At 43.9% G+C, this 27,500-nt stretch overlaps 1 protein-coding gene across 1 annotated transcript in view; it reads left to right on the forward strand.

The window, feature by feature from the left end:
- The window catches only part of kcp (kielin cysteine rich BMP regulator), a 109,094-nt gene that overhangs the window by 16,473 nt on the left and 65,121 nt on the right, over positions 1 to 27,500 (forward strand). Inside the window, exons 6-20 of the mRNA XM_061916815.1 lie at positions 1,776 to 1,831; positions 9,104 to 9,197; positions 13,902 to 13,984; positions 14,063 to 14,156; positions 14,217 to 14,296; positions 16,817 to 16,902; positions 17,917 to 18,007; positions 18,073 to 18,172; positions 18,290 to 18,375; positions 18,439 to 18,532; positions 23,988 to 24,137; positions 24,217 to 24,323; positions 26,386 to 26,479; positions 26,603 to 26,776; positions 26,855 to 26,937. Coding sequence (XP_061772799.1) covers positions 1,776 to 1,831; positions 9,104 to 9,197; positions 13,902 to 13,984; positions 14,063 to 14,156; positions 14,217 to 14,296; positions 16,817 to 16,902; positions 17,917 to 18,007; positions 18,073 to 18,172; positions 18,290 to 18,375; positions 18,439 to 18,532; positions 23,988 to 24,137; positions 24,217 to 24,323; positions 26,386 to 26,479; positions 26,603 to 26,776; positions 26,855 to 26,937 — 1,472 coding nt within the window. The remainder of the gene's footprint in view (positions 1 to 1,775; positions 1,832 to 9,103; positions 9,198 to 13,901; positions 13,985 to 14,062; positions 14,157 to 14,216; positions 14,297 to 16,816; positions 16,903 to 17,916; positions 18,008 to 18,072; positions 18,173 to 18,289; positions 18,376 to 18,438; positions 18,533 to 23,987; positions 24,138 to 24,216; positions 24,324 to 26,385; positions 26,480 to 26,602; positions 26,777 to 26,854; positions 26,938 to 27,500) is intronic.

Here is a 27,500-nt window from a genome sequence, read left to right on the forward strand (position 1 = left end):
AGATCATCTAAGATGGACTGAAACAAAGTGGAAAAGTGTTCTATGGTCTGACGAGTCCACATTTTTAATTATTTTTTGAAATATTCCACATCGTGTCAACCGGACCAAAGGGGAAGCGAACCATCCAGACTGTTATTGACGCAAAGTTCAAAAGCCAGCATCTGTGATGGTATGGGGGTGCATTAGTGCCCAAGGCATGGGTAACTTACACATCTGTGAAGGCACCATCAATGCTGAAAGGTACATACAGGTTTTGGAATAACATATGCTGCCATCTAAGCGTCTTGCTTATTTCAGCAAGACAATGACAAGCCACATTCAGCACGTGTTACAACAGCGTGGCTTCGTAAAAAAAGAGTGCGGGTACTTTCCTGGCCCGCCTGCGGTCCAGACTTGTCTCCCATCGAAAATGTGTGGCGCATTATGAAGCGTAAAATACGACAGCGCGGACCCTGGACTGTTGAACGACTGAAGCTCTACATAAAACAAGAATGGGAAAAAATTCCACTTTCAAAGCTTCAATAATTAGTTTCCTCAGTTCCCAAACGTTTATTGAGTGTTGTTAAAGGAAAAGGTGATGTAACACAGTGGTGAACATGCCCTTTCCCAACTACTTTGGCACATGTTGCAGCCATGAAATTCTAAGTTAATTATTATTTGCAAAAAAAAAAAAATTATGAGTTTGAACATCAAATATCTTGTCTTTGTAGTGCATTCAACTGAATATGGGTTGAAAAGGATTGGCAAATCATTGTAGTCCGTTTATATTTACATCTAAAACAATTTCCCAACTCATATGGAAACGGGGTTTGTAATCGCAGGAACACCATAACTATCGTCAAGCATGGTGGGTTGTAGAAATGATTGGAAGCTCAAGACAGCCATGACATTATGTTCTTTAGTGTATGTACACTTTTGACCTACGACTGTACACAAAGAAGGAAAGCTCTGACTTTGTTCCACATGAACAAGTTGATCCAGAGTCCTCGCCCATTGTCTGCCTTTGCCTTCTCTTCCATGTCGCCATTAATTGTTTCTGCGTGTCGACCCGAGGAGACTCCAGATGCGCCCCTTTGATACACACACACACACACACACACCCTGGCACACACACACTTTGATCTCATGCACGCTTGGTTCGCAAGAGGAAATGTGTGTTGGCTGCAGGCCACTCAATAGTCTTCCTCCTGGTCTGTGATTACTGCCCCCACGCCCCCACACACAACATTAAAGTAATTATCTCCCAAAAAAATCCAAGCTCAGCAAATCTAATTTGGTGTGCTCCCCAAGCGGGCCGTCTCTAACTCAGAGTTAATTGCAAAAACCAAAGAGGCGGAGCTTGTTATCTGATCTTATTCATAGGAAATCCTCCATCATGAGCAGGATGAGCGTGACCCCGCCCTCATGGTTGGCCCAGATCACGTTTCATTCATCCCCTGCAGAGCAGATAAGACTCGTCGGTGGTCTTTCGAGCACTTCTGGTTATGTTTTCTTGCGCCGTAAATTGAGAGGAGCATGCCATGGCGTCTGTGACATCAGAAGCACGCTGCCCTGTCATTAGCGCCGCCAGATGTTCCCCAGTGACCCGGTCCAAAGTTGCTGATAGAGTCTTTGCTCGGGTGGGGGATGAGACTATTATTTTCACATTCCTCTTTGTGTGGACCAGCAATGCTCTCACTCCTGCTACTTGTATCACACACACACACACACACACACACATACACACACACACAAACTGTGACAGCGTAATTATTACAACGTGTTGTTCTCCTCAGACTGCGAGCCGGACAGAAGGCTTCATAACGTGTCCCACACCGCTCATAATTGTGAGGTGAGTGTTAACGATACACTGACAGTGGATGTATGATGTGTGTGTGCAAAAGTATTGGGACGGCTGGTCGTCATGATTCTTCGCGAAAATATATTTAATATGAGAAAAAAAGCAATTGGAATTAATGAGGAAAAAATGGTTAGGTATTTCAAAACGTTTTCACAAAAATAAAATGAATTCAATATTTGGTTAAAGTTAAAGTAGATCCGGGCCTCTGAGTAGGTCTGGGCCTCTTAGTAAGTCTGGGCCTCTGAGTAGATCCGGGCCAGAGAGTAGATCCGGGCCACTGAGTAGGTCCGGGCGACTGAGTAGGTCTGGGGAACTGAGTAGGTCTGGGGAACTGAGTAGGTCTGGGCCTCTGAGTAGGTCTGGGCCTCTGAGTAGGTCTGGGCCACTGAGTAGGTCTGGGCAGCTGAGTAGGTCTGGGCAGCTGAGTAGGTCTGGGCCACTGAGTAGGTCTGGGCCACTGAGTAGGTCTGGGCCAGAGAGTAGATCCAGGCCTCTGAGTAGGTCTGGGCCGCTGAGTAGGTCTGGGCCGCTGAGTAGATCCAGGCCACTTAGTAGGTCTGGGCCAGAGAGTAGATCCAGGCCTCTGAGTAGATCCAGGCCTCTGAGTAGGTCTGGGCCGCTGAGTAGGTCTGGGCCGCTGAGTAGATCCAGGCCACTTAGTAGGTCTGGGCCTCTGAGTAGATCCAGGCCACTGAGTAGGTCCGGGCCACTAAGTAGATCCGGGCCAGAGAGTAGATCTGGGCCTCTGAGTAGGTCCGAGCGACTGAGTAGATCCAGGCCGCTGAGTAGATCAGGGCCACTGAGTAGGTCCGGGCCGCTGAGTAGGTCCGGGCCGCTGAGTAGGTCCGGGCCGCTGAGTAGGTCCGGGCCGCTGAGTAGGTCCGGGCCGCTGAGTAGGTCCGGGCCACTGAGTAGGTCTGGGCCACTGAGTAGATCCGGGCCAGAGAGTAGATCCGGGCCTCTGAGTAGGTCTGGGCCGCTGAGTAGATCCAGGCCACTTAGTAGGTCTGGGCCTCTGAGTAGGTCCGGGCCACTAAGTAGATCCGGGCCAGAGAGTAGATCTGGGCCTCTGAGTAGGTCCGAGCGACTGAGTAGATCCAGGCCGCTGAGTAGATCAGGGCCACTGAGTAGATCAGGGCCACTGAGTAGGTCCGGGCCACTGAGTAGGTCCGGGCCTCTGAGTATGTCTGGGCCACTGAGTAGGTCTGGGCGACTGAGTAGGTCTGGGGAACTGAGTAGGTCTGGGGAACTGAGTAGGTCTGGGCCTCTGAGTAGGTCTGGGCCTCTGAGTAGGTCTGGGCCACTGAGTAGGTCTGGGCAGCTGAGTAGGTCTGGGCAGCTGAGTAGGTCTGGGCAGCTGAGTAGGTCTGGGCAGCTGAGTAGGTCTGGGCCACTGAGTAGGTCTGGGCCACTGAGTAGGTCTGGGCCAGAGAGTAGATCCAGGCCTCTGAGTAGGTCTGGGCCGCTGAGTAGGTCTGGGCCGCTGAGTAGATCCAGGCCACTTAGTAGGTCTGGGCCACTGAGTAGGTCTGGGCCAGAGAGTAGATCCAGGCCTCTGAGTAGATCCAGGCCTCTGAGTAGGTCTGGGCCGCTGAGTAGGTCTGGGCCGCTGAGTAGATCCAGGCCACTTAGTAGGTCTGGGCCTCTGAGTAGATCCAGGCCACTAAGTAGATCCGGGCCAGAGAGTAGATCTGGGCCTCTGAGTAGGTCCGAGCGACTGAGTAGATCCAGGCCGCTGAGTAGATCAGGGCCACTGAGTAGGTCCGGGCCGCTGAGTAGGTCCGGGCCGCTGAGTAGGTCCGGGCCGCTGAGTAGGTCCGGGCCGCTGAGTAGGTCTGGGCCACTGAGTAGGTCTGGGCCACTGAGTAGGTCTGGGCCACTGAGTAGATCCGGGCCAGAGAGTAGATCCGGGCCTCTGAGTAGGTCTGGGCCGCTGAGTAGATCCAGGCCACTTAGTAGGTCTGGGCCTCTGAGTAGATCCAGGCCACTGAGTAGGTCCGGGCCACTAAGTAGATCCGGGCCAGAGAGTAGATCTGGGCCTCTGAGTAGGTCCGAGCGACTGAGTAGATCCAGGCCGCTGAGTAGATCAGGGCCACTGAGTAGATCAGGGCCACTGAGTAGGTCCGGGCCACTGAGTAGGTCCGGGCCTCTGAGTATGTCTGGGCCACTGAGTAGGTCTGGGCCTCTTTGGGGCTGTTTAGCTCGGTTGGTAGAGTGGCCGTGCCAGCAACTTGAGGGTTGCAGGTTCGATTCCCGCTTCTGCCAACCTAGTCACTCCCGTTGTGTCTTTGGGCAAGACACTTTACCCACCTGCTCCCAGTGCCACCCACACTGGTTTGAATGTAACTTAGATATTGGGTTTCACTATGTAAAAGCGCTTTGAGTCACTTGAGAAAAAGCGCTATATAAATATAATTCACTTGACTTCACATGTCTGGGCCTCTGAGTAGGTCCGGGCGACTGAGTAGGTCCGGGCGACTGAGTAGGTCCGGGCCGCTGGGTAGGTCCGGGCCGCTGAGTAGGTCCAGGCCACTAAGTAGATCCGTGCCAGAGAGTAGATCCGGGCCTCTGAGTAGGTCCGAGCGACTGAGTAGATCCAGGCCGCTGAGTAGATCAGGGCCACTGAGTAGGTCCGGGCGACTGAGTAGGTCCGGGCGACTGAGTAGGTCCGGGCGACTGAGTAGGTCCGGGCGACTGAGTAGGTCCGGGCGACTGAGTAGGTCCGGGCAACTGAGTAGGTCCGGGCAACTGAGTTGTTCTGGGCCTCTGAGTAGGTCCGGGCCACTGAGTAAGTCCGAGCCTCTGAGTATGTCTGGGCCTCCGAGTAGGTCCGGGCCGCTGAGTAGGTCCGGGCCTCTGGGTAGGTCCGGGCGGCTGAGTAGGTCCGGGCGGCTGAGTAGATCCGGGCGGCTGAGTAGGTCCGGGCCACTGAGTAGGTCCGGGCGACTGAGTAGGTCCGGGCCACTGGGTATGCCTGTGCCGCTGAGAAGGTCCGGGCGACTGAGAAGGTCCGGGCGACTGAGAAGGTCCGGGCCACTGAGTAGGTCCGGGCCGCTGAGTAGGTCCGGGCCGCTGAGTAGGTCCGGGCGACTGAGAAGGTCCGGGCGACTGAGAAGGTCCGGGCCACTGAGTAGGTCCGGGCCGCTGAGTAGGTCCGGGCCGCTGAGTAGGTCCGGGCGACTGAGTAGATCCAGGCCACTGAGTAGGTCCGGGCCATGGTGTAGGTCTGGGGGATTATTACAAGGAATTACATTTAATACAGTGGTCCCTCGCCACAAAGTGCTTCAAATTTTGTGGCTTCACTTTATTGCAGATTTTCTTCTTTTTTTAAGCATTTCTGGCTTCACGGTGGCAGAGGGGTTATTGCGTCTGCCTCACAATACGAAGCTCCTGCAGTTCTGGGTTCAAATCCAGGCTCGGGATCTTTCTGTGTGAAGTTTGCATGTTCTCCCCGTGAATGCGTGGGTTCCCTCCGGGTACTCCGGCTTCCTTCCACTTCCAAAGACATGCACCTGGGGATAGGTTGATTGGCAACACTAAAACTGGCCCTAGTGTTTGAATGTGAGTGTGAATGTTGTCTGTCTATCTGTGTTGGCCCTGCGATGAGGTGGCAACTTGTCCAGGGTGTACCCCGCCTTCCGCCCGATTGTAGCTGAGATAGGCGCCAGCGCCCCCCGCGACCCCAAAAGGGAATAAGCGGTAGAAAATGGATGGATGGATGGCAGCATTTCTGTGTATTTTTTGTGCCTAAATTAGGCATTTTGGAACTTATAAATGGCTACACGAACTGTAAATATCAATACTATAGTAGTATTGTCCACTAGATTGGACCATGGCTGCTAAATTCCTACAGTATGTGTATTATTGATTAATATTACTGTAGAGGTTGCCCTCTAGTGGGTTCCTCGGACCACCACACACTGAAAGGAGAGCCCGGAATTAAGGGTATAACATTCTTTTATTTTCATCAATTCTGCAAGGCTTTTGCTTTCCAGAAAAATGTCTTTTTCTGAGCTTGTGTCCCTCTCCCTCCCCGGCTCCCACTCCAACTCCAACCCCGTGTCTCATCCCGGCTGCTGCTAATATAGGTGACAGGTGATTAGATCAGTGTTTTTCAACCACTGTGCCGCGGCACACTATGGTGCCGTGAGATATTGTCTGGTGTGCCGTGGGAAATTATGCAACTTCACCTAATTTATGGCAAAAATATTTTTTGCAAATCGGTAATTATAATCTGCCAATAGTGTGCCGTTGCTTAGTGTCTGTGCCATGTAAAACTTGGCAGGGTAACCACGTAATACTCCATGTCAGTAGGTGGAAACATTGCTTTGTAAAAGTCGGAATGTGTCGGGTGAGACAAGGATGGTTTGTTGTGAACGTGTACCCCGACTTAACAAATTGAAAAACTTATTCAGGTGTTACCATTTAGTGGTTAATTATACGGAATATGTACTGTACTATCTACTAATAAAATTCTCAATCAATCAATCAATCAATCCCGATATGCAGACCACAGTGGGAGGCAGTCTGAAGGTAAAAATGAAAATGAACAAAAGGGAAAGGAAAAGGCTACGCAAAACGAAAGTCAAACTGAACTGGCTACAAAGTAAACAGAGACAGAATGCTGGACGACAGCTAAAACTTACGGCGTCCACAAAGTACATCCGTATGTGACACGACAATCAACAATGTCCACACAAAGAAGGATAGCAACAACGTAGATAGCCTTGCTTGCTAACACAAAGTACATTTTTTAACGTTTTCTGCTGGTGGTGTGCCTCCGGATTTTGTTTTATGACAAACATTTGCCTTACCTTAACAAAGGTTGAAAAACACTGGATTAGATAACAAGGCCCACCTGGGCCATCTACTCACCTCTCGCTGTTTTCGAGGCCGGTCCTGGCACACCCCCGTTCCGTGGCAGGCCCGCAGTCTACGCTCCACCCTCCACAATACCGTTATTTTGTTGGCTGTATCAGAATAAACCAATGTAAAGGTGACTACGTGGGTGTTATTTAATGTCTAGAGGGCCCTCGTAATGTGAAGCATCATATTAGGAAAGTTTTCGGACTGCGCATAGGTTTTCTATGCTCTCACTACGGAAATATTATGTATATAATTACTACTTTGCGGAACTTCATCAACCACGGCCAGGCCTGGAACCAATTAACAGCGTTAAACGAGAGATTACTGTATTGCAAGAAAAAGTTTTAAGATTGTGACAAAAATGTCCCTTGCATTATTTGAAAACGTCAAAGCTTATTTAGAAACTAAAAAAGTCATGATAATATGAGAAAAAGATTATCTGAAAAAGTTGTAATATTATCAGTAAAATAATATATGTTATATAGAAATGTAATAAAAAAACAATTAGAGAAAATAATTTACCTTTTTAAAATAAATACCGGTAATATTTTCAGATCCAAGTCCAATGTTACAAGATAAAAGGTGTAGCTTAAAAAAACAATTACAATATAATCATACTTGCCAACCCTCCCGGATTTTCCGGTAAACTCCCGAAAATCAGCACCTTTCGCGAAAACCTCCCGGGACAAATTTTCTCCCGAAATTCAGGCGGAATTGGAGGCCATGCCCCCTCCAGCTCCATGCGGACTCCAATGACGTGTCGACAGCCTGTTTTCACGTCCCCTTTCCCACAATATAAACAGAGTGCCTGCCCAATGACGTTATAACTGTAGAATGATCGAGGGTGAGTTCTGGGTTTCTTACGTGGGTTTATTGTATAGGCCGTCTCATTAACGTCGTCCTCCCAGCGCGGCAACAACACACAATAACAGCAGTCACGTTTTTGTCTACAGTAAAGCAGTTCGTCTGCCGTAAACAGCAATGTTGTGACACTCTTAAACAGGACAATACTGCCATGTACATACTGTATGCATGCATACTGTATGTGACAATAACATCTACGGCTTTTAAAGCCGTGGTTTGCAACCTTTTTTCAGTGATGTACCCCCTGTGAACATTTTTTTTTAATTCAAGTACCCCCTAATCGGAGAAAAGCATTTTTGTTTGAAAAAAAAAGATAAAGAAGTAAAATACAGCACTATGTCATCAGTTTCTGGTTTATTACATTGTATAACAGTGCAAACTATTGCTCATTTGTCGTGGTCTTTCTTGAACTATTTGGGAAAAAAAGATATAAAAATAACTAAAAACTTGTTGAAAAATAAACAACTGATTCAATTATAAATAGATTTCTACACATACTGCGATGAGCTGTTGACTTGTCCAGGGTGTACCCTGCCTTCCGCCCGATTGTAGCTGACATAGGCACCAGTGCCCCCGGCAAACCCAAAGGGAATAAGCGGTGGGAAATGGATAGATGGATAGCTGTAAATATACTCCTCCCCTCTTAACCGCGCCCCCAACAACACTCTGCCCCCAACCACCCCCCGCCTCCAACCACCACCCCCCCTCCCGAAATCGGAGGTCTGAAGGTTGGCAAGTATGAATATAATCAAGTAGATAAGTAAGGATTGATTGATTGATTGATTGATTGAAACTTTTGTTAGTATATTGCACAGTACAGTACATATTCCGTACAATTGACCACTAAATGGTAACACCCCAATACGTTTTTCAACTAGTTTAAGTCGGCGTCCACGTTAATCCATTCATGGTAGCAAAAACATTCTAATTGAGGAAATATTTGTAATATTGTGAGACAAAAGTTGTTACCTGCATTGAATTGTTGAGAAAGTTGTAAAGGTACTTAAGTCTTAGTTTCAGAAACTATAAAATAGTTAGTTTCGCCCCATCATCATCTGATTCTTGAAAGAACCACGCCCACTTAAAACGTTTTTGTTCCTTACATTTTAGGACTTTTTTCTTGGAAAAATGCAACATTATTACTAACGTATTATGACGCTTTTTTCTTTTACATATATTTTTGTGCTGTTTTTTTTTCTCCTAAAAAAAATCCTACTTTATTCTTTCAATTTATGCTGTTAATTTTGTGGAAAAAAAACGTATTTCTGTCTTTATTCCATACCTGTACAGCAATATTCCTAATATATTATGTTTTTTCTCTTTAAAAATACTATATATTTTTTCTCTTATAAAATACATTTATACTCCTTACGTATGAGTACGTTTTTTTTCTCTTTGAATAAATCCAACGTTTTTTTTGTTTGGATCCGAATGATGTATTGTAACTTTGTTTTCTTAAAAAGTCACGATTAGGAGTGGTGTTTGAAAAGTGATGAACTGCAATGGGACTTAAGTGGTGGTCTTTGCCAACAGGGAGGTAACAGGGAGTGTTTGGCCGTGCCGTGCCCGCCGCTGGACTGCGCACAGATGGAAAGCGTACCTGGAGAGTGCTGCCAGCAATGCAGGAGTAAGAATATTACAAATATTGTCTCTGTTAGGACAGGTGTCAAACTCGTTTTCATTGAGGGCCATAACGCAGTTATAGTTGCCCTCAGAGAGCCGCTTTTAACAATGAGATCCGCAACCGCCCGCCACCCGCCCGTTGAAATACATCAGGGGTCGGCCACCTTTACAACTCGAAGAGCTATTTAAACCCGTGTCCCAGAGTAAAGAAGACAATGGGAGCCGCTATCGTTTTCGCGACTATCCAATGGTGTTCATCCTGATGACAAGTTTAAGGGCGTGCTGTGAAGCAATTGCCTTTGACACCTTCAACAACATAAACCCAACACAACAAATACCCAGAATCCTTTGCATCCGCGACACGCCTGAATATTTTTAACACCCCCGCACCCCAACCGTGCCCACCTTACCGACGCATGGGGGGGACGGGTGGACGTGTGGCGGAGTTTGCTGCTAGCGGGGGTGTATAAAATAGTCAGTTTTATCATGGATGCAAAGGATTCTGGGTATTTGCTGTGTTGCGTTTATGTTGTTACTGGGAGGATGTTCTCCCGAAATGTGTTTGTCATTCTTGTTTGGTGTGGCTTCACAGCGTGGCACATATTACTAAGAGTGTTAAAATTGTTTATATAATAATGATAATTAAATAATAATGGGTTGTACTTGTATAGCGCTTTTCTACCTTCAAGGTACTCAAAGCGCTTTGACACTACTTCCACATCTACTCATTCACACACCACAACCATTAGTGTACTCTGTGTCACCCAGTATGCCTTGCAGTCGTGTGCGTGTGTCTGCAGAAGCCACACACATGATGCTGAACTGACAAGCAGATCGTAAATGCTGTAGAAGGCGACAAAGCTAATGGCTTCATAGCACGCCCTAATACTTATTAACTAGCTGTCTGCCGGCAGTCATTCTAGAGAATGTTTTGCGTCTCCTATTGTCTTCTTCGCTTTGTGACACGGGTCCTAAATGGCTCTTTGAATGGTAAAGGATACCGATCCCAGAACCATGTATATCAAATATTTCCGAATGGTTCAACCGCCACCCGCCCGAATCTAATTAAAATCAAATTTTTCGTCATGTCACCCGCCCGACCCGCGGTTTATCCGCGGGCTCCGCGGATGAGACCGCAAACCGCGCATCTGTAGTATATACACTAATATTGCCAAAAGTTTTGGCCACCTTCCTTTACTCACATATGAACTTGAAGTGCCATCCCATGGAGTTGTCCAAAATTAGAGATGTCCGATAATGGCTTTTTGCCGATATCAGATATTCCGATATCGTCCAACTCTTAAATACCGATTCCAATATCTACTGATATATACAATGGTGGAATGAACACATTATTATGTATAATTTTGTTGTGATGCCCCGCTGGATGCATTAAACCAGTGGTTCTCAAATGGGGTTACGCGTACCCCTGGGGGTACTTGAAGGTATGCCAAGGGGTACGTGAGATTTTTCAAAAATATTCTAAAAATAACAACAATTCAAAAATCCTTTGTAAATATATTTATTGAATAATACTTCAACAAAATACAGTATGAATGTAGGTTCATAAACTGTGAAAAGAAATGCAACAATGCAATATTCAGTGTTGACAGCTAGATTTTTTTGTGGACATGTTCCATAAATATATGTCTTTATTTGTGAAGAAATGTTTATAATTAAGTTCACGAATCCAGATGGATCTCTATTACAATCCCCAAAGAGGGCACTTTAAGTTGATTACTTCTATGTGTAGAAATCTTTATTTATAAGTGAATCACTTGTTTAATTTTCAACAAGTTTTAAGTTATTTTTATGTCTTTTTTCCCCAAATAGTTCAAGAAAGACCACTACAAATGAGCAATATTTTGCACTGTTATACAATGTAATAAATTAGAAACTGATGACATAGTGCTGTATTTGACTTCTTTATCTCTTTTTTTCAACAAAAAAATGCTTTGCTCTGATTAGGGGGTACTTGAATTAAAAAAAATGTTTACAGGGGGTACATCACTGCAAAAAAGTTGAGAACCACTGCATTAAACAATGTAACAAGGTTTTCCAAAATAAATAAACTCGAGTTATGGGGAAAAAAATGCCAACATGGCACTGCCTTATTTAATATTGAAGTCACAAAGTGCATTATTTTTTTTAACATGTCTCAAAACAGCAGCTTGGAATTTGGGACATGCTCTCCCTGAGAGAGCATGAGGAGGTTGAGGTAGGCAGGGTTGGGGGTGTATATTTTAGCATCCCGGAAGAGTTAGTGCTGCAAGGGCTTCTGGGTATTTGTTCTGTTGAGTTTGTGTTGTGTTACGGTGCAGATGTTCTCCCGAAATGTGTTTGTCATTCTTGTTTGGTGTGGATTCACAGTGTGGCGCATATTTGTAACAGTGTTAAAGTTGTTAATACGGCCGCCCTCAGTGTGACCTGTATGGCTGTTGACCAAGTATGCCTTGCATTCACTTGTGTGTGTGAAAAGCAGTAGATATTATGTGATTGGGCCGGCACGCAAAGGCAGTGCCTTTAAGGTTTATTGCTGCTCTGTACTTCTCCCTACGTCCGTGTACACAGCAGCATTTTAAAAAGTCATACTATTTACTTTTTGAAACCGAAACCGATAAATTCCGATATTACATTTAAAACATTTATCGGCCGATAATATCGCAGTCTGATATTATCGGACATCTCTATCCAAAATGTTTTGGTATCCTGGAGCATTCACAGTTCCTGTCACTGGAACTAAGGGGCAAAGCCCAACTCTTGAAAAACAACCCCACACCATAATTCCTCCTCCCCCAAATTTCACATTCGGCACAATGCAGTCCGAAATGTAGCGTTCTCTTGGCAACCTCCAAACCCAGACTGGTCCATCAGATTGCCAGATGGAAAAGTTTGATTCATCACTCCAGAGAAGGCGTCTCCACTGCATCCCACACTTTGCATTGGACTTGGTGATTTATGGCTTAGATGCTGCTGCTCGGACATGGAAACCCATTCCATGAAGCTCTCTGCGTACTATACGTGGGCTAATTGGAAGGTCACATGAAGTTTGGCGCTCTGTAGCAACTGGCTGTGCAGAAAGTCTTTGCACTATGCTGACCCCTCTGTGTCAGTTAACGTCGCCTTCTACTTGGTGGCTGAGTTGCTGTTGTTCCCAAACTATCCATCCATCAATTTTTCTTCCGCTTATCTGAGGTTGGGTCGCGGGCGCAGCAGCTTAAGCAGAGAATCCCAGACTTCCTTCTCCCCAGCCACTTCGTCCAACTCCTCCCGGGGGATCCCTAGGCGTTCCCAGGCCAGCCGGGAGACATAGTCTTCCCAACGTGTCCTGGGTCTTTCCCAAGGCCTCCTGCCGGTCGGACGTGCCCTAAACACCTCCCTAGGGTAAACGTCCGGGTGGCAATGAGGAGGAGCAGCGACTTTACCTTGAGTTCTTCCCGGATGGCAGACCTTCTCACCCTATCTCTAAGGGAGAGCCCCGCCATTTGGGCCGCTTATACCCGTGATCTTGTCCTTTTGGTCATAATCCAAAACTCATGAGATTGACCGGTAAATTTAGAGTTTTGCCATCCGGCTCAGCTCCTTCTTCACCACAACGGATCCATACAGCGTCCACATTACTGGAGACGCCGCACCGAGCCGCCTGTCCATCTCACGATCAACTCTTCCCTCACTCATGAACAAGACTCCAAAGTGCTTGAACTCTTCCACTTCGGGCAAGATTTCCTCCCCATCCTGGAGATGGTACTCCACCCTTTCTCGGGAGAGAACCTTGGATTTGGACTTGGAGGTGCTGATTCTCATCCCGCTCGCTTCACACTCTGCTGCGAACCGATCCAGTGAGAGCTGAAGATCCTGGCCAGATGAAGCCATCAGGACCACATCATCTGCAAAAAGCAGAGACCCTAAGCCTGCAGCCACCAAACCGGATCCCCTCAACGCCTTGACTGCGCCTAGAAATTATGTCCATAAAAGTTATGAACAGAATGGGTGACAAAGGGCACCCTTAGAGTTGTCCAACCCTCACTGGAAACGTGTCCGACTTACTGCCGGCAATGTGGACTAAGCTCTGACACTGATCATACAGGGAGCGAATCGCCACAACCAGACAGTCCGATACCCCATACTCTCTGAGCACTCCCCACAGGACTTCCCAGGGTACACGGTGAAATGCCTTCTCCAAGTCCACAGAGCACATGTAGACTGGTTGGACAAACTCCCATGCACCCTCAAGGACCTAAACGCTTCACTTTACTTATAATAAAGTTGACTTTGGAATATTTAGGAGCGAAGAAACTTCAGGACTGGATTTGTTGCACAGGTGGCCTCCTACGACATGGATGGATGGGTATGTCAACTAATGAGCACGACTGTATTAGTCGCCCTAAACAGTCAGGCCCGGCCGACCTGTATGACAAGCCTGTAAATGTGTTGGTCATGTATGATGTCCTTTTGTTATTTTTGCTCGTGATGTTTAATGTCTGTTGTTTAAATGCACTGCAGTGAAAATGAATTTTCCCGACGAATCAAAATATTAAGCATTTTACTAACGTGTATATATTTCCAGGCTTTCGCGAGCCACATAAAATAAACCGGCGGGCCTTGAGTTTGACACCCGTGCATTTGGATTAACCTCACGTCTTAAAAAGCATTTATCATTATTATTATTATCAAGTTTAGTGTTTCACTGTGTGATTTGTGTGTACAGGCTGTATCCAATCAGGTGTGCGTTATGACCACAATGCCAAGTGGAGGCCAGCGGAGAGTCCGTGTGACATTTGCCAGTGTTTGGTGAGCGTGGCTGCCAACAAAACCCTTGAAGCGGCTCTTTTTTTTTTTTAACAGCGTTTCACTGCTCTTCTCCCCCAGGAAGGTGACGTTCGCTGCGAGAGAGAGCAATGTCACACACCTTGTAGCAACCCTGCACCTCCTCCACACAACACCTGCTGTCCCGTGTGTCAAGGTGTGTGAAGATGTGTGTGTGTGTGTGTGTCAGGTGAAGTGTAACACCGTGTCTTCCCAGGCTGCGGCGTGAATGGTCAAAACTTCCCAAATGGAGCCGTCATGCCCACTGGAGACCGCTGTGAAGAGTGCACATGTGTGGTAGGCTTCCATCAATTTCCATCAAAATACTGTATTTCCTCATTAAGTGTCTTATTTGTCTACCAAGCTCATTTACTCAACTGCAGAGAGTCGCAAGCACCGGTTGGAAGTGATGCATCAAAGCTTTTTATATTAAAATTACATTTTATTTAAATATTTTTATACAAATACACAATTGTTGAACGTGCATTTATTGTACGTATATGTAATTGTCCTAATACACCGATATGGTAGATAGTAGTTTATTCTACATGATATCTATCTTATCACTCATTTTGCTCAAAACCGTTTTGGAAAACTGTTTTCCAAAAAAAACAAGTATTAATACAAAGGGTGCGGTGGAGGGGGGCGTGGCCTGGGGTGTGCAAGGACAGGCCTCGAAGACAGCGGCAGGTGAGTAGATTGCCCAACTGGGCCGAGGAAACTTCACGACTGGATTAGTTGCACATCCTATGACAGTTCCACGCTGGAAATCACTGAGAGCGGCTCATTCTTTCGCAAATGTTTGTAGAAACAGTCTCCATATCTAAGTGCTTGATTTTATACACCGGGTCTAGTGATTAGGACACATGATTCTCATCATTTGGATGGGCAGCCAAATACTTTTGGCAACATAGTGTATAAATCATAAACAATATAATTTTTTACATAAGCTGCAAAAAAAATGTTATTTTACTTTAAAAACTGGTAGCTTTAGTCACAAGAAATTTACAGTAAAAGGAGTTGTTTTTTTTTACAGTAAATAAAAACATTGAATGAATGGAATGGAAAAACAATACCACAATTTTTTGGTCAAATTCAAGCAAAAGAGCTGCCAGTTGTTTATTTTACCGTAAAATCTCGTTGTTGTATTTTTATTTATGTTTGTGTTTTACTGTATATGGGAAAAAAACAGGACCAAAGTTGATTTTACGGTAAAAAAAACTCAGTCGGCGGGATTGAACCGTAAAATCTATTGTCAATGTTACAGAATGGCAATATTGATGTGATTAGATGGCCCATCTAATCACCTGCCGCTATCTTCGAGACCGGTCTTTGCACACACCGCTCCACGGCAGGCCCGCAGGCCACGCCCCCCTCCACAGGTGCACAAAAAAATTACTTCCAACCTCTGGGCTGATGATTTTAGCTTGTCCGGAAGAATTTGGAGGTAATCCTCCTTTTTCATTGTCCCATTTACTTTCTCTGTAAAGCAACAGTTCCATTGGCAAAGTGCCTTATTGCAGTGAAACTTGCCAAGAGACATGTAAGCAAATATTAACATTGCTGTATGTATACTTTTGACCCAGCAGATGTGCTCACATTTTCAGTAGAGCCATAATAAATTCATAAAAGAAGCAAACTTCATGAATGTTCAGGTTTCATCTGACCACAGAACTTTTCTCCAGAAGGTCTTATCTTTATCCATGTAATGTCAAATCAAACAAACATTTAGGCTACAATACCTATTAATATTTTCAGAGGAGAAAATGTGAGGTCTTTAATCCCAGGAACACTATCCCTACCGTCAAGCATGGTGGTGGTAGTATAATGCTCTAGGCCTGTTTAGCTGCCAATGGAACTGGTGCTTTACAGAGAGTAAATGGGACAATGAAAAAAGAGGATTACCTCCAAATTCTTCAGGACAATCTAAAATCCTCATCCCGGAGGATGGGTTTTGGGCGCAGTTGGGTGCTCCAACAGGACAATGACCCCAAACACACCTCAAAAGTGGTAAAGGAATGGCTAAATCAGGCAAGAATGAAGGTTTTAGAATGGCCTTCCCAAGGTCCTGACTTAAACATGTGGACAATGCTGAAGAAACAAGTCAATGTCAGAAAACCAACAAATGTAGCTGAACTGCACCAATTTAGTCAGGAGTTCATAAAAGAAGCAAACTTCATTAATGTTTTAGTGACAATCAAGTATGTTCTCCAATCACTACATCACAAATAAATAAGAGTTGTAGAAATTATTAGAAACCCAAGACAGCCATGACATCATGTTCTTTACAAAAGTATGTAAACTTTTGACCATGACTGTAAATAGATTAACTGAATTGAATTAAAGATGCTATGTCTTTTTAATTACCGTATTTCCTTGAATTGCCGCCGGGGCGCTAATTAATTTAAAACCTCTTCTCACTCCTGCGCTTACCAAAGGCATGCGGTAAAAGTAAGCATGCGCTAATTATTTTAAAACCTCTTCTCACTCCGGCACTTACCAAAGGCATGCTGTAAAAAATTGAGTGTGATGTAAGCTTGGACCTTAAATCCTACTGAACAGCTCTTAATCTTCTTCCCATTATGCGATTTCAAATTACTGGTATTGAAATCAGCCTAATCCATTTTGAAAATGATGACAGGGGAAGTGTCACTCGTGACGTCACGAGTTTGACCAGGCGGTAATACTAAGCATGCGCTAATTATTTTGCGAAGCGAGTTTGACCCGGCAGTAATTCAAGGCAGGCGCATACTATATGCCCTGCAGCAATTCAAGGAAATACGGTATTTATTATAATACAATAAAAATGTTTTCCAGGATGGAAATGTAGCATGTTTACCTCGCCCGTGTCCTGCCTTGTTCTGTCCAAATCCTGTCCATCGTGTTGGTGACTGTTGTCCACGGTAACAAAGCTGCCTTAACACTCTCAAACAAGCTAGAATTGTTTCATGTTTCATACAGTGGGGCAGAAAAGTATTTAGTCAGCCACCGATTGTGCAAGTTCTCCCACTTAAAATGATGACAGAGGTCTGTAATTTTCATCATAGGTACACTTCAACTGTGAGAGACAGAATGTGAAAAACAAATCCAGGAATTCACATTGTAGGAATTTTAAAGAATGTATTTGTAAATTATGGTGGAAAATAAGTATTTGGTCAACCATTCAAAGCTCTCACTGATGGAAGGAGGTTTTGGCTCAAAATCTCACGATACATGGCCCCATTCATTCTTTCCTTAACACGGATCAATCGTCCTGTCCCCTTAGCAGAAAAACAGCCCCAAAGCATGATGTTTCCACCCCCATGCTTCACAGTAGGTATGGTGTTCTTGGGATGCAACTTAGTATTCGTCTTCCTCCAAACATGACGAGTTGAGTTTATACCAAAATGGATACATGGATGATACAGCAGAGGATTGGGAGAATGTCATGTGGTCAGATGAAACCAAAATAGAACTTTTTGGTATAAACTCAACTCGTCGTGTTTGGAGGAAGAAGAATATTGAGTTGCTTTCCAAGAACATCATACCTACTGTGAAGCATGGGGGTGGAAACATCATGCTTTGGGGCTGTTTTTCTGCTAAGGGGACAGGACGATTGATCCGTGTTAAGGAAAGAATGAATGGGGCCATGTATCGTGAGATTTTGAGCCAAAACCTCCTTCCATCAGTGAGAGCTTTGAATGGTTGACCAAATACTTATTTTCCACCATAATTTACAAATAAATTATTTAAAATTCCTGCAATGTTAATTCCTAGATTTTTTTTCCACATTCTGTCTCTCACAGTTGAAGTGTACCTATGATGAAAATCACAGACCTCTGTCATCATTTTAAGCGGGAAAACTTGCACAATCGGTGGCTGACTAAATACTTTTTTGCCTCACTGTAAAACATCTTCTTTGCCATGTACTTTTATAGGTGTGATCAGTGTGAGTACGAGTCCAAAGTCTACCTGGACGGTCAGAAGTTCCCAATCACAGGCGACCCCTGTCTTCAGTGTCGCTGCTCTGTGAGTCCAGTCTTACGCGCTTGTGTCACTGTGTGAGGAGCAAGGAAACAAAGTCTTCTGTTCAGTCAGGTGAAGTGTCCTGTCAGCGCTTGGAGGCGTCCTGTCCCGCGCCAGACTGCAGCCATCCTGCTAAACGCAAGGGAGAATGTTGTCCAATATGCAACGGTCAGTACGACATTGGGTAGACCTGCACAACCCAATGAGGTCCAATGTCATGAGCTTGTGCATGTTTGTGTCAATTAAGAAAAGACATCAATAAATACTGTTTGTGTGCTCTCCCAGAATGTGACTTTGATGGAAGGGTGTATGCAGACGGGAAAGGGTTCGTCCCCCCCGGAAGTGGACCCTGCCTGCAGTGCAGGTGTAAGGTAAGTCAACACCGCACCCGTTCAGCCATTAAACACACCTTGATGATATGTTCTGTGTTTTAGAGCGGAAATGTAGTTTGTCATGAGGAGAAGTGTCCCCCAGTGCAGTGCGCCAACCCAATAATCGACCCACATCTGTGTTGTCCTGTCTGCAAAGGTATTTACAGCATAGCATAGCTGACACTTCATTAGGTACACCTGTCTAATTTATTTTAGTTTATTTGTTATTATGGAATTACATTTCATTATATTTCTCCTGGCAGAGGTGGGTTGAGTAGCCAGAAATTGTACTCAAGTAAGAGTACTGTTACTTTAGAGATTTATTACTCAAGTAAAAGTAAGGAGTAGTCACCCAAATATTTACTTGAGTAAAAGTAAAAAGTATGTTGTGAAAAAACTACTCAAGTACTGAGTAACTGATGAGTAACCTGATTACGGCAACAAATAATGCACAAAAACATAAAAATAGCAACGAGCAAATTCAGAGTTAGGAATATCTCTTAAGAAACTAAAACAATAATATATATTAAATAATAGTACATTAAAATAAAATAAAAATAAGGCACATTGAGCCACAATAACTTAACAGCACCATAGCCTCAGTAGGCATTCAACGATTGATTGATTGATTGAAACTTGTATTAGTAGATTGCACAGTACAGTACATATTCCGTACAATTGACCACTAATTGGTAACACCCCAATAAGTTTTTCAACATTTATCAATTACTTAATAAATGACCAAGTCGAGGTGATCTACCTTATATATACATATACATACACACATATATCATATATATATATATATACAGTATATCATTTATATTTATTTATTTTGCCGTTTTTGTTGACATGTTAAAGGTGTTTTAATGAATATACATGCATGTTTAACACATAGATTCATATCTTTCATGAAGACAAGAATATAAGTTGGTGTATTACCTGATTCTGATGACTTGCATTGTAGTTTTGATAACGTCCACGTTTTCAAATGGAGGAGAAAAAAAAGTTCCTCGTTTCCGTCTAATACCACATGAAACTCGTTGGTTTTTAACATCTTATTTGTCCAGCGTCCATATTCGTTTTTATACACTTTACAAGAAATACATTGCCGGCAAACTTCTTGGTTTGCTAGCTTATTTGCACTGGCTTTCGGAGACTCTTATTTTGTTAGCGCAGGCGCGATGGAGCGGCACTTTTATTGTGAAGACAGGAACTGTGCGATCAGTCTTTAGGCTTTTGACGGGAAGTACGGTTGAAATAAAAAGTGTTTTTTTTCATTTGCACTTTTGATTGATTGATTGAAACTTTTATCAATAGATTGCACAGTACAGTACATATTCCGTACAATTGACCACTAAATGGTAACACCCCAATAAGTTTTTCAACTTGCTTAAGTCGGGTTTCGCGTGTGACGGTCATGTGACTGCCTGGCTCTGTTTGATTGGTCCAACGCCACCAGTGACTGCATGTGATTGGTGAAACGCAGGCATTCGTAGATCCTATGTTGAAAAACCAAAACAAACATTTATAGATCGATAAAAAAAAGTAGCGAGTAGCGAGCTCAATGTAGATAAATGGAGCGGAGTAAAAGTAGCGTTCCTTCTCCATAAATATACTCAAGTAAAAGTAAAAGTAGATTGCATAAAAACTACTCTTAGAAGTACAATTCATCCCAAAAGTTACTCAAGTAGATGTAACGGAGTAAATGTGGCGGTTACTACCCACCTCTGTCTCCTGCTCGGCGTATGAAAAATGTATTTATAATGTATGTATCGTTTGTTTTTGTTTGTTCAGGTATTAAAGTTGTTTAATTAGTAAAATTCAATCATTATCAATGATTATTTTTATAATTTTTAATCAAATTTATTATGCACATTTTTATTTATTAAACAAAACGAAGTATCTTATTTTGAAAGATGAATGTTACTGTATTTCATTCAGTGTATCAAATTTTTTTTTATTAAGACATACATGTACATATACAGTATATATATATACATACACATACATATATATACATATACATATATTAATACATATATACACACACATATATATATGTCTTGATTGGATTATCCAGAGAATAGTGCTCGATACCGTGGTAGAGCGCACGGTAGCCAGGATGTCATCCAGCTTGGATGATTGAGGGTTCCCTCAATCATTAGGAGATGATTGAGGGAACCCCTCATGAAACAGTTCTGTAGAGATGAAGTAGTCTTGTGATTTTTCCCACACCTACACACATATATATATATAGATACACACATATTTACATATACACGGGTGTATGTATATATATATATGTGTTATCCATCCATCCATCCATCTTCTACCGCTTATTCCCTTTAAGATCGCGGTGGGCGTCTGTCTTTGGAAATATATTATATTAACATATATAAAATATATGTAATATATAAATGATAAATGGGTTGTACTTGTATAGCGCTTTTCTACCTTCAAGGTACTCAAAGCGCTTTGACACTACTTCCATATCTACTCATTCACGCACACATTCACACACTGATGGAGGGAGCTGCCATGCAAGGCGCTAACCAGCACCCATCAGCAGCAAGGGTGAAGGGTCTTACTCAGGACACAACGGACGTGACGAGGTTGGTACTAGGTGGGGATTGAACCGGGGACCCTCGGGTTGCGCACGGCCACTGAACCACGCTCTCCCTATAGAAGTATATTATATTTACATATATACATCCATCCATCCATTTCCTACCGCTTATTCCCTTTGGGGTCACGGGGGGCGCTTGTGCCTACCTCAGCTACAATCAAGCGAAAGACAAGGTACACCTTGGACAAGTCACTATCTCATCACAGGGCTACATATATACATAAAAATATATTATATTTACATATATACAGTACATACACATATATACTCCCACCTCCAAAGACATGCACCTGGGGATAGGCCCCTACCACCTCCAAAGACATGCACCTGGGGATAGGCTCCTCCCACCTCCAAAGACATGCACCTGGGGGTAGGCCCCTCCCACCTCCAAAGACATGCACCTGGGGATAGGTTGATTGGCAACACTGAATGGTCGCTAGTGTGTGAATGTGAGTGTGAATGTTGTCTATCTGTGTTGGCCCTACGATGAGGTGGTGACTTGTCCAGGGTGTACACCGCCTTCCGCCCGATTGTAGGTGAGCTAGGCGCCAGCGCCCCCCGCGATCCCAAAAAGGGAATAAGCGGTAGAAAATGGATGGATGGATAGTTAATCAAACACAACTAAAATTTTTAAAAATTCCATCCATCCATCCATTTTCTACTGCTTGTCCCTTTCGGAGTCGCGGGGGAGTCACTGGAGCCTATCAGCTTCACTCGGGCGGGAGGCGGGATACACCCTGGACAAGTCACTATCACATCACAGGGCCAACACAGACAGACAGACAACATTCACACTCACATTCACACACTAGGGACCATTTAGTGCTGCCAATCAACCCATGCATGTCTTTGGAGGTGGGAGGGGCCTATCCCCAGGTGCATGTCTTTGGAGGTGGGAGGAAGCCGGAGTACCCGGAGGGAACCCACGCATTCACAGGGAGAACATGCAAACTCCACACAGAAAGATCCCAACCCCAGGGTTGAACCCAGGACTACTCAGGACCTTCGTATTGTGAGGCAGACGCACTAACCCCTCTTTCACAGTGCTGCCCTTTTTTTTCTTCTTTTTTTAAATTGTGTTTTATAATATTTCATTCAGTCCATTTAAATTTATTTTTAACTAGACCTTACATTTATCATACTAATTTATATTTTGTATTTTACATATGATTATATTTAATCGTACACAAGTAAAAATAAATACATTTACTTCTTTTTTAAATTGTATTTTACTATATTTAATTTGATGTACCCAAAATAAATATACTATTAAATTGACTATTATATTTTATATAGTAATTTATATCAAAGTTGTAATTTTTTCAAATAAAAAAAAAGTACTTTTACTTTTTTACAAAATGTTATTTTATTACATTTTATATCATTCAGTATATCCAGAATGTATGTTTTTTTATATTTATTCTATCCATCCATCCATCCATTTTCTACCGCGTGTCCCTTTCGGGGTCGCGTGGGGTGCTAGAGCCTATCTCAGCTGCATTCGGGCGGAAGGCGGGGTACGCCATGGAAAAGTCCCCACCTCATCACAGGGCCAACACAGACAGACAACATTCACACTCACATTCCTCAATTTATAATAATTTTAGATCCCAAAACTATTTCAAAATGACATTATCACAATGATTTAATTATATTTTGCCCTGAAACAGTGTCAGTGTGTGTTAAAACATGGTCGTGATGAGTTTGCTGCAGCTCTTATACCATACCATACCAACTTTATTTATAAAGCCCTTTAAAAACAAGCACAGTTGAAGAACAAAGGGCTGTACACCACAAAGAAATAAAGGCAAAGGACAGACTAAAAAACAACAACATTTAAAACAGAAGTAAAAAACACATTGAAATAGCAACTACAAATTACCCTAAGAACAATGTGTTAGATAAAAAGCAGTTAAAAAGTTAAAAACGGTTAAAAAAAGTTAAAAGTTAATAACAGTTTAAAGTCTCATGCTGGGTTAAAAGCCAGTGAATAAAAAAGGGTTTTAAGATGGGTCTTAAAAATAGCCAAAGAAGGGGCCTGTCTCACATGGTGAGGGAGATTGTTTTAAAGTTTTGGACCCACAACAGAGAAGGCTCTGTCCCCTCTGAGCTTGCGCTTTGATTTGGGGACCTCCAGGATCAGCTGATCAGCTGACCTGAGGGTCCGGGTGGGGTCATAGAGGTGGAACATCTCAGAGAGGTAAGGTGGGGCAAGACCATGTAAGGATTTAAAAACGAATAAGATCATTTTAAAATGGACTCTAAAAGACACAGGCAGCCAGTGGAGGGAGGCTAAAACAGGAGTAATATGCTCTCTTTTTGTTGTGTTTGTTAAAAGTTGGGCAGCTGCATTCTGGGCCAGCTGCAGACGTGAGAGAGAGGATTGATTAATACCAAAATACAAAGAGTTACAGTAATCCAGCCGAGATGTAATGAAGGCATGGATTACTGTCTCAAACTGTTGCCTAGAAATAAAGTTTTTAACCTTGGCCAGCTGACGTAAATAAAAAAAGCTGGATTTCACCACTGTGCCAATCTGACGGTCGAATTTAAAATCACTGTCGATACGAAAGCCCAGTTTGGTGACCATGGGCTTAACGTGCAAAGTCGAGGGGCCAAAGTCAACAGGGGGGAGCTCACAAGTACCACTACGTCCAAACACCATCACTTCTGTCTTTTCATTGAAATTTAAGAAGTTTAGCGCCATCCAGGCCTTGATATCCTCAAGGCAAGCATGTAGTGGCTGCATTGAAGAGGCATGATTTCTCTTGAACGGAAAATTAATTTGTGTGTCATCGGCATAACAATGAAAACAAATATCATGCTTTCTAAGGATTGAGCCCAGAGGAAGTAAATAAATAGAAAAGAGCAATGGTCCTAAAACTGAAATTTGTGGAACCCAACATGTCAATGGAGCAACAGAGGATTCAAAACCAGCAGGTGTACCTAATACATTTCTCTGAACTTCCTCATGTCCTTGCAGCGTGCGTGTTGGAGGGCTTGGAGTATGAGGATGGCTCCAGGTGGCACCCAGAAGACCCGTGCTCCAGCTGCACGTGTGTGGATGGAGACACCTCGTGTACTGACAACCAGTGCCCCCCCGCCGCCTGTCAGCATCCCACCAAGACCACTGGTAAAACAAAAAAACAAAACGCAAATTGCGTGGTTTTAAGGAGGTTGTGGTGTCCACTAAACTGAATACACTTCTGCAGGTTCCTGTTGCACAGTGTGTGACAGCTGCACCTATCACCATCGTATCTATAGCAACGGGCAGAGGTTTGTGACCCCGGACCAGCCGTGCCAACTCTGCACATGTCTGGTGAGCATGACGTCCCTATTACTGTATTTTCCACATTATAAGGCGCATCGGATTATAAGGCGCACCTTCAATGAATGGCCTATTTTAAAACGATTCTCATATATAAGGCGCACCGCATTATAAGGCGCATGGAATAGACGCTACAGTAGAGGCTGGGGTTACGTTATGCATCCCTTAGATATAGCTGCGTTAAAGCATACTTGCCAACCCTCCCAAATTTTCCGGGAGACTCCCGAAATCCAGCGCCTCTCCCGAAAATCTCCCAGGACAAATTTTCTCCCGAAAATCTCCCGAAATTCAAGCGGAGCTGGAGGCCACGCCCACTCCAGCTCCATGCAGACTGACCTGACTCAATGTTGTGACCCTCTTAAACAGGACAATACTGCCAACTACTGTACATAGAATAGAATGTAAATATATTCTACATTTAAGTGCAGTCAAGGAACATGCATTAGGGAGTCTGTTCTGAAGCCCACAGTAAAGAGACGTAACTTCATCACGTCGCCTGGTTATTGACTCCAACCCAATATATTACACCGTCGACGAGCAAACAGAAGAAATACGCTTGCAAGTTCCAGAACGATTGGAAACAAGACTTTCAGTTCATCCAGGAGAGTTCGAAGGGGAAGGGATATGTTGCCTGTAAATTTTGTAGAACAGACTCCTCCATTGAACACGGTGAACGGATATACTTAGACATGAACGGTCAGCGAAGCACACAGCGTCCGCAGCGCAACATCGTTCACAATCCAGTATTATGGCCCAACTCGCAAAATGGAGACCCGATGGTGTGTCTTAGGCTGAGACAAAGATGGCTATGCTGATAGCAACATCCTGTTCTCATTTGCGGATGTCTACAACAAATCCGTGAAGGATGTTCCCGGATTCGGAGATCGCTCGCCAATACGCAAATGGCAAAACAAAGGTTACTCAAATAGTGAAAGGTAAGTGTTGTTGTTTTTTTGGTAACCAGCAAGGACAGTACAGTTAATAGAACTGTGTTTCTATTACTGTGTATTTGATAGGTGCCGTCGGAAATTCTACTATTTATTTTATTTATATATATAACAAAATAAATATATATAGCTAGAATTCACTGAAAGTCAAGTATTTCATACATATATATATATATATATATATATATATATATGTATGAAATACTCGAGTTGGTAAATTATACGCCACCCCTCTTAACCACGCCCCCCACCCCCTACCTCCCAAAATCGGAGGTCTCAAGGTTGGCAAGTATGCGCTAAAGGGAATGTCAACAAAACAGTCAGGTCAGTCAAACTTTAAGAATAGAATACAAACCAGCGTTCTGACAACTCTGTTCACTCCCAAAATGAATAAACAGCTGTTTTACTATTTTCCCCGAGGTAAATGGTATTTCGTTTATCTTTTAACAACAGCAAAGTATACGTTTTATACCAAAAAGTTCTATTTAGGTTTCATCTGACCACACAACATTCTCCCAATTCTCTGCTGTATCATCCATGTATCCATTTTGGTATAAACTCAACTGGTCGTGTTTGGAGGAAGAAGAATACTGAGTTGCATCCCAAGAACACCATACCTACTGTGAAGCACGGGGGTGGAAACATCATGCTTTGGGGCTGTTTTTCTGCTAAGGGGACAGGACGATTGATCCGTGTTAAGAAAAGAATGAATGGGGCCATGTATCGTGAGATTTTGAGCCAAAACCTCCTTCCATCAATGGTTGACCAAATACTTATTTTCCACCATAATTTACAAATAAATTCTTTAAAATTCCTACAATGTGAATTCCTGTTTTTTTTTTTCACCTTCTGTCTCTCACAATTGAAGTGTACCTATGATGAAAATTACAGACCTCTATCATCATTTTAAGTGGGGGAACTTGCACAATCGGTGGCTGACTAAATACTTTTTTGCCCCACTGTATAAGGCCCACCGGATTATAAGGCGCACTGTCAACCTTTGAGAAAATTTAAGGTTTTTAGGTGCGCCTTATAGTGCGGAAAATACGTTAATCTGCCATTTCAGTGTCAGCCTCCACCCTGTTCACCCTGCCTCGTCCTCTCAGCATGGCACTGTGGAGTGTGAGAGAAGACCTTGCCCCCCACTCAACTGCACCAACGCCTACACACCACCTGGGGAGTGCTGCCCTAAGTGTCCAGGTGCACACACACACACACACACACACACACACACACACACACACACACACACACACACACACACACCCACACTCCGAGAAAACACAACACTTCTCATTTTTTAAATGTGGTTATCGTCCTCAGATTGTTTCTTTGAAAACCACGTGTTTGTGGACGGACAAGCCTTCCCAAATCCAGTGAGTGTGTGCGAGGAGTGTAAGTGTGCCAGCGGCCGGATGGACTGCCACCAGACGCAATGTCCTCGTCCTCAATGTAACGCCCCCTTGTCGGGAACATGCTGTCGTAACAACTGCAATGGTGAGGAACTGTTAATCAAAAAGTTGACTTTTCAGGATCAAAGGAGACGCCGTGTGACCATGACCTCCTCTGCTTTAGGATGCAGCTATGCCGGGAAGGAGTATCCCAACGGCCACGAGTTTGCACATCCTACTGACTCATGCAGGACCTGCAACTGCATAGTAAGTAACGTAACATACGGTAACATAACATGGCATAGTGCAGGGGTAGGGAACCTACGGCTTGTGAGCCAGATGTGGCTCTTTTGATGACTGCATCTGGCTCTCGGATAAATCTGGGCTGACAATACTTGACACGATAAGTAATGAATAATTCCCCTTGTAGTCACAGTGTTAAAAATAAGGTTCAAAATATAAAACATTCTCATGCATTTTCAATCCATCCATCCGCTTTCTACCGCACCTGTTCAAGAAGTCGCGTTAATGGTAAGAAGTTATTTATTTATTATTGGTTAGTGTGGGGCTTGCCCTCCAGAGGGTTCTTCAGACCACCAAGCACCGACATGAGAGCCTGTTTCAGGGTTAGAATATTGTTTTATTTTTCAATAAGTCCTTCAGTTGCTTTCCAGCGATTATCTTTTTCTCTTTCGTTCTCGCTCGCGCTCTGGTTCCAGCCCCAACCCCGTCTCTCCTCCTGGCTGCTGCTTATAACAGAGCGACAGGTGATTAGATAACAAGGCCCAGGTGGGCCATCTACGCACCTGTCGCTGATTTCGAGGCAGATC

This window comes from Nerophis ophidion, linkage group LG12, assembly GCF_033978795.1.
Source record: "Nerophis ophidion isolate RoL-2023_Sa linkage group LG12, RoL_Noph_v1.0, whole genome shotgun sequence".
Lineage (NCBI taxonomy): Eukaryota > Metazoa > Chordata > Actinopteri > Syngnathiformes > Syngnathidae > Nerophis > Nerophis ophidion.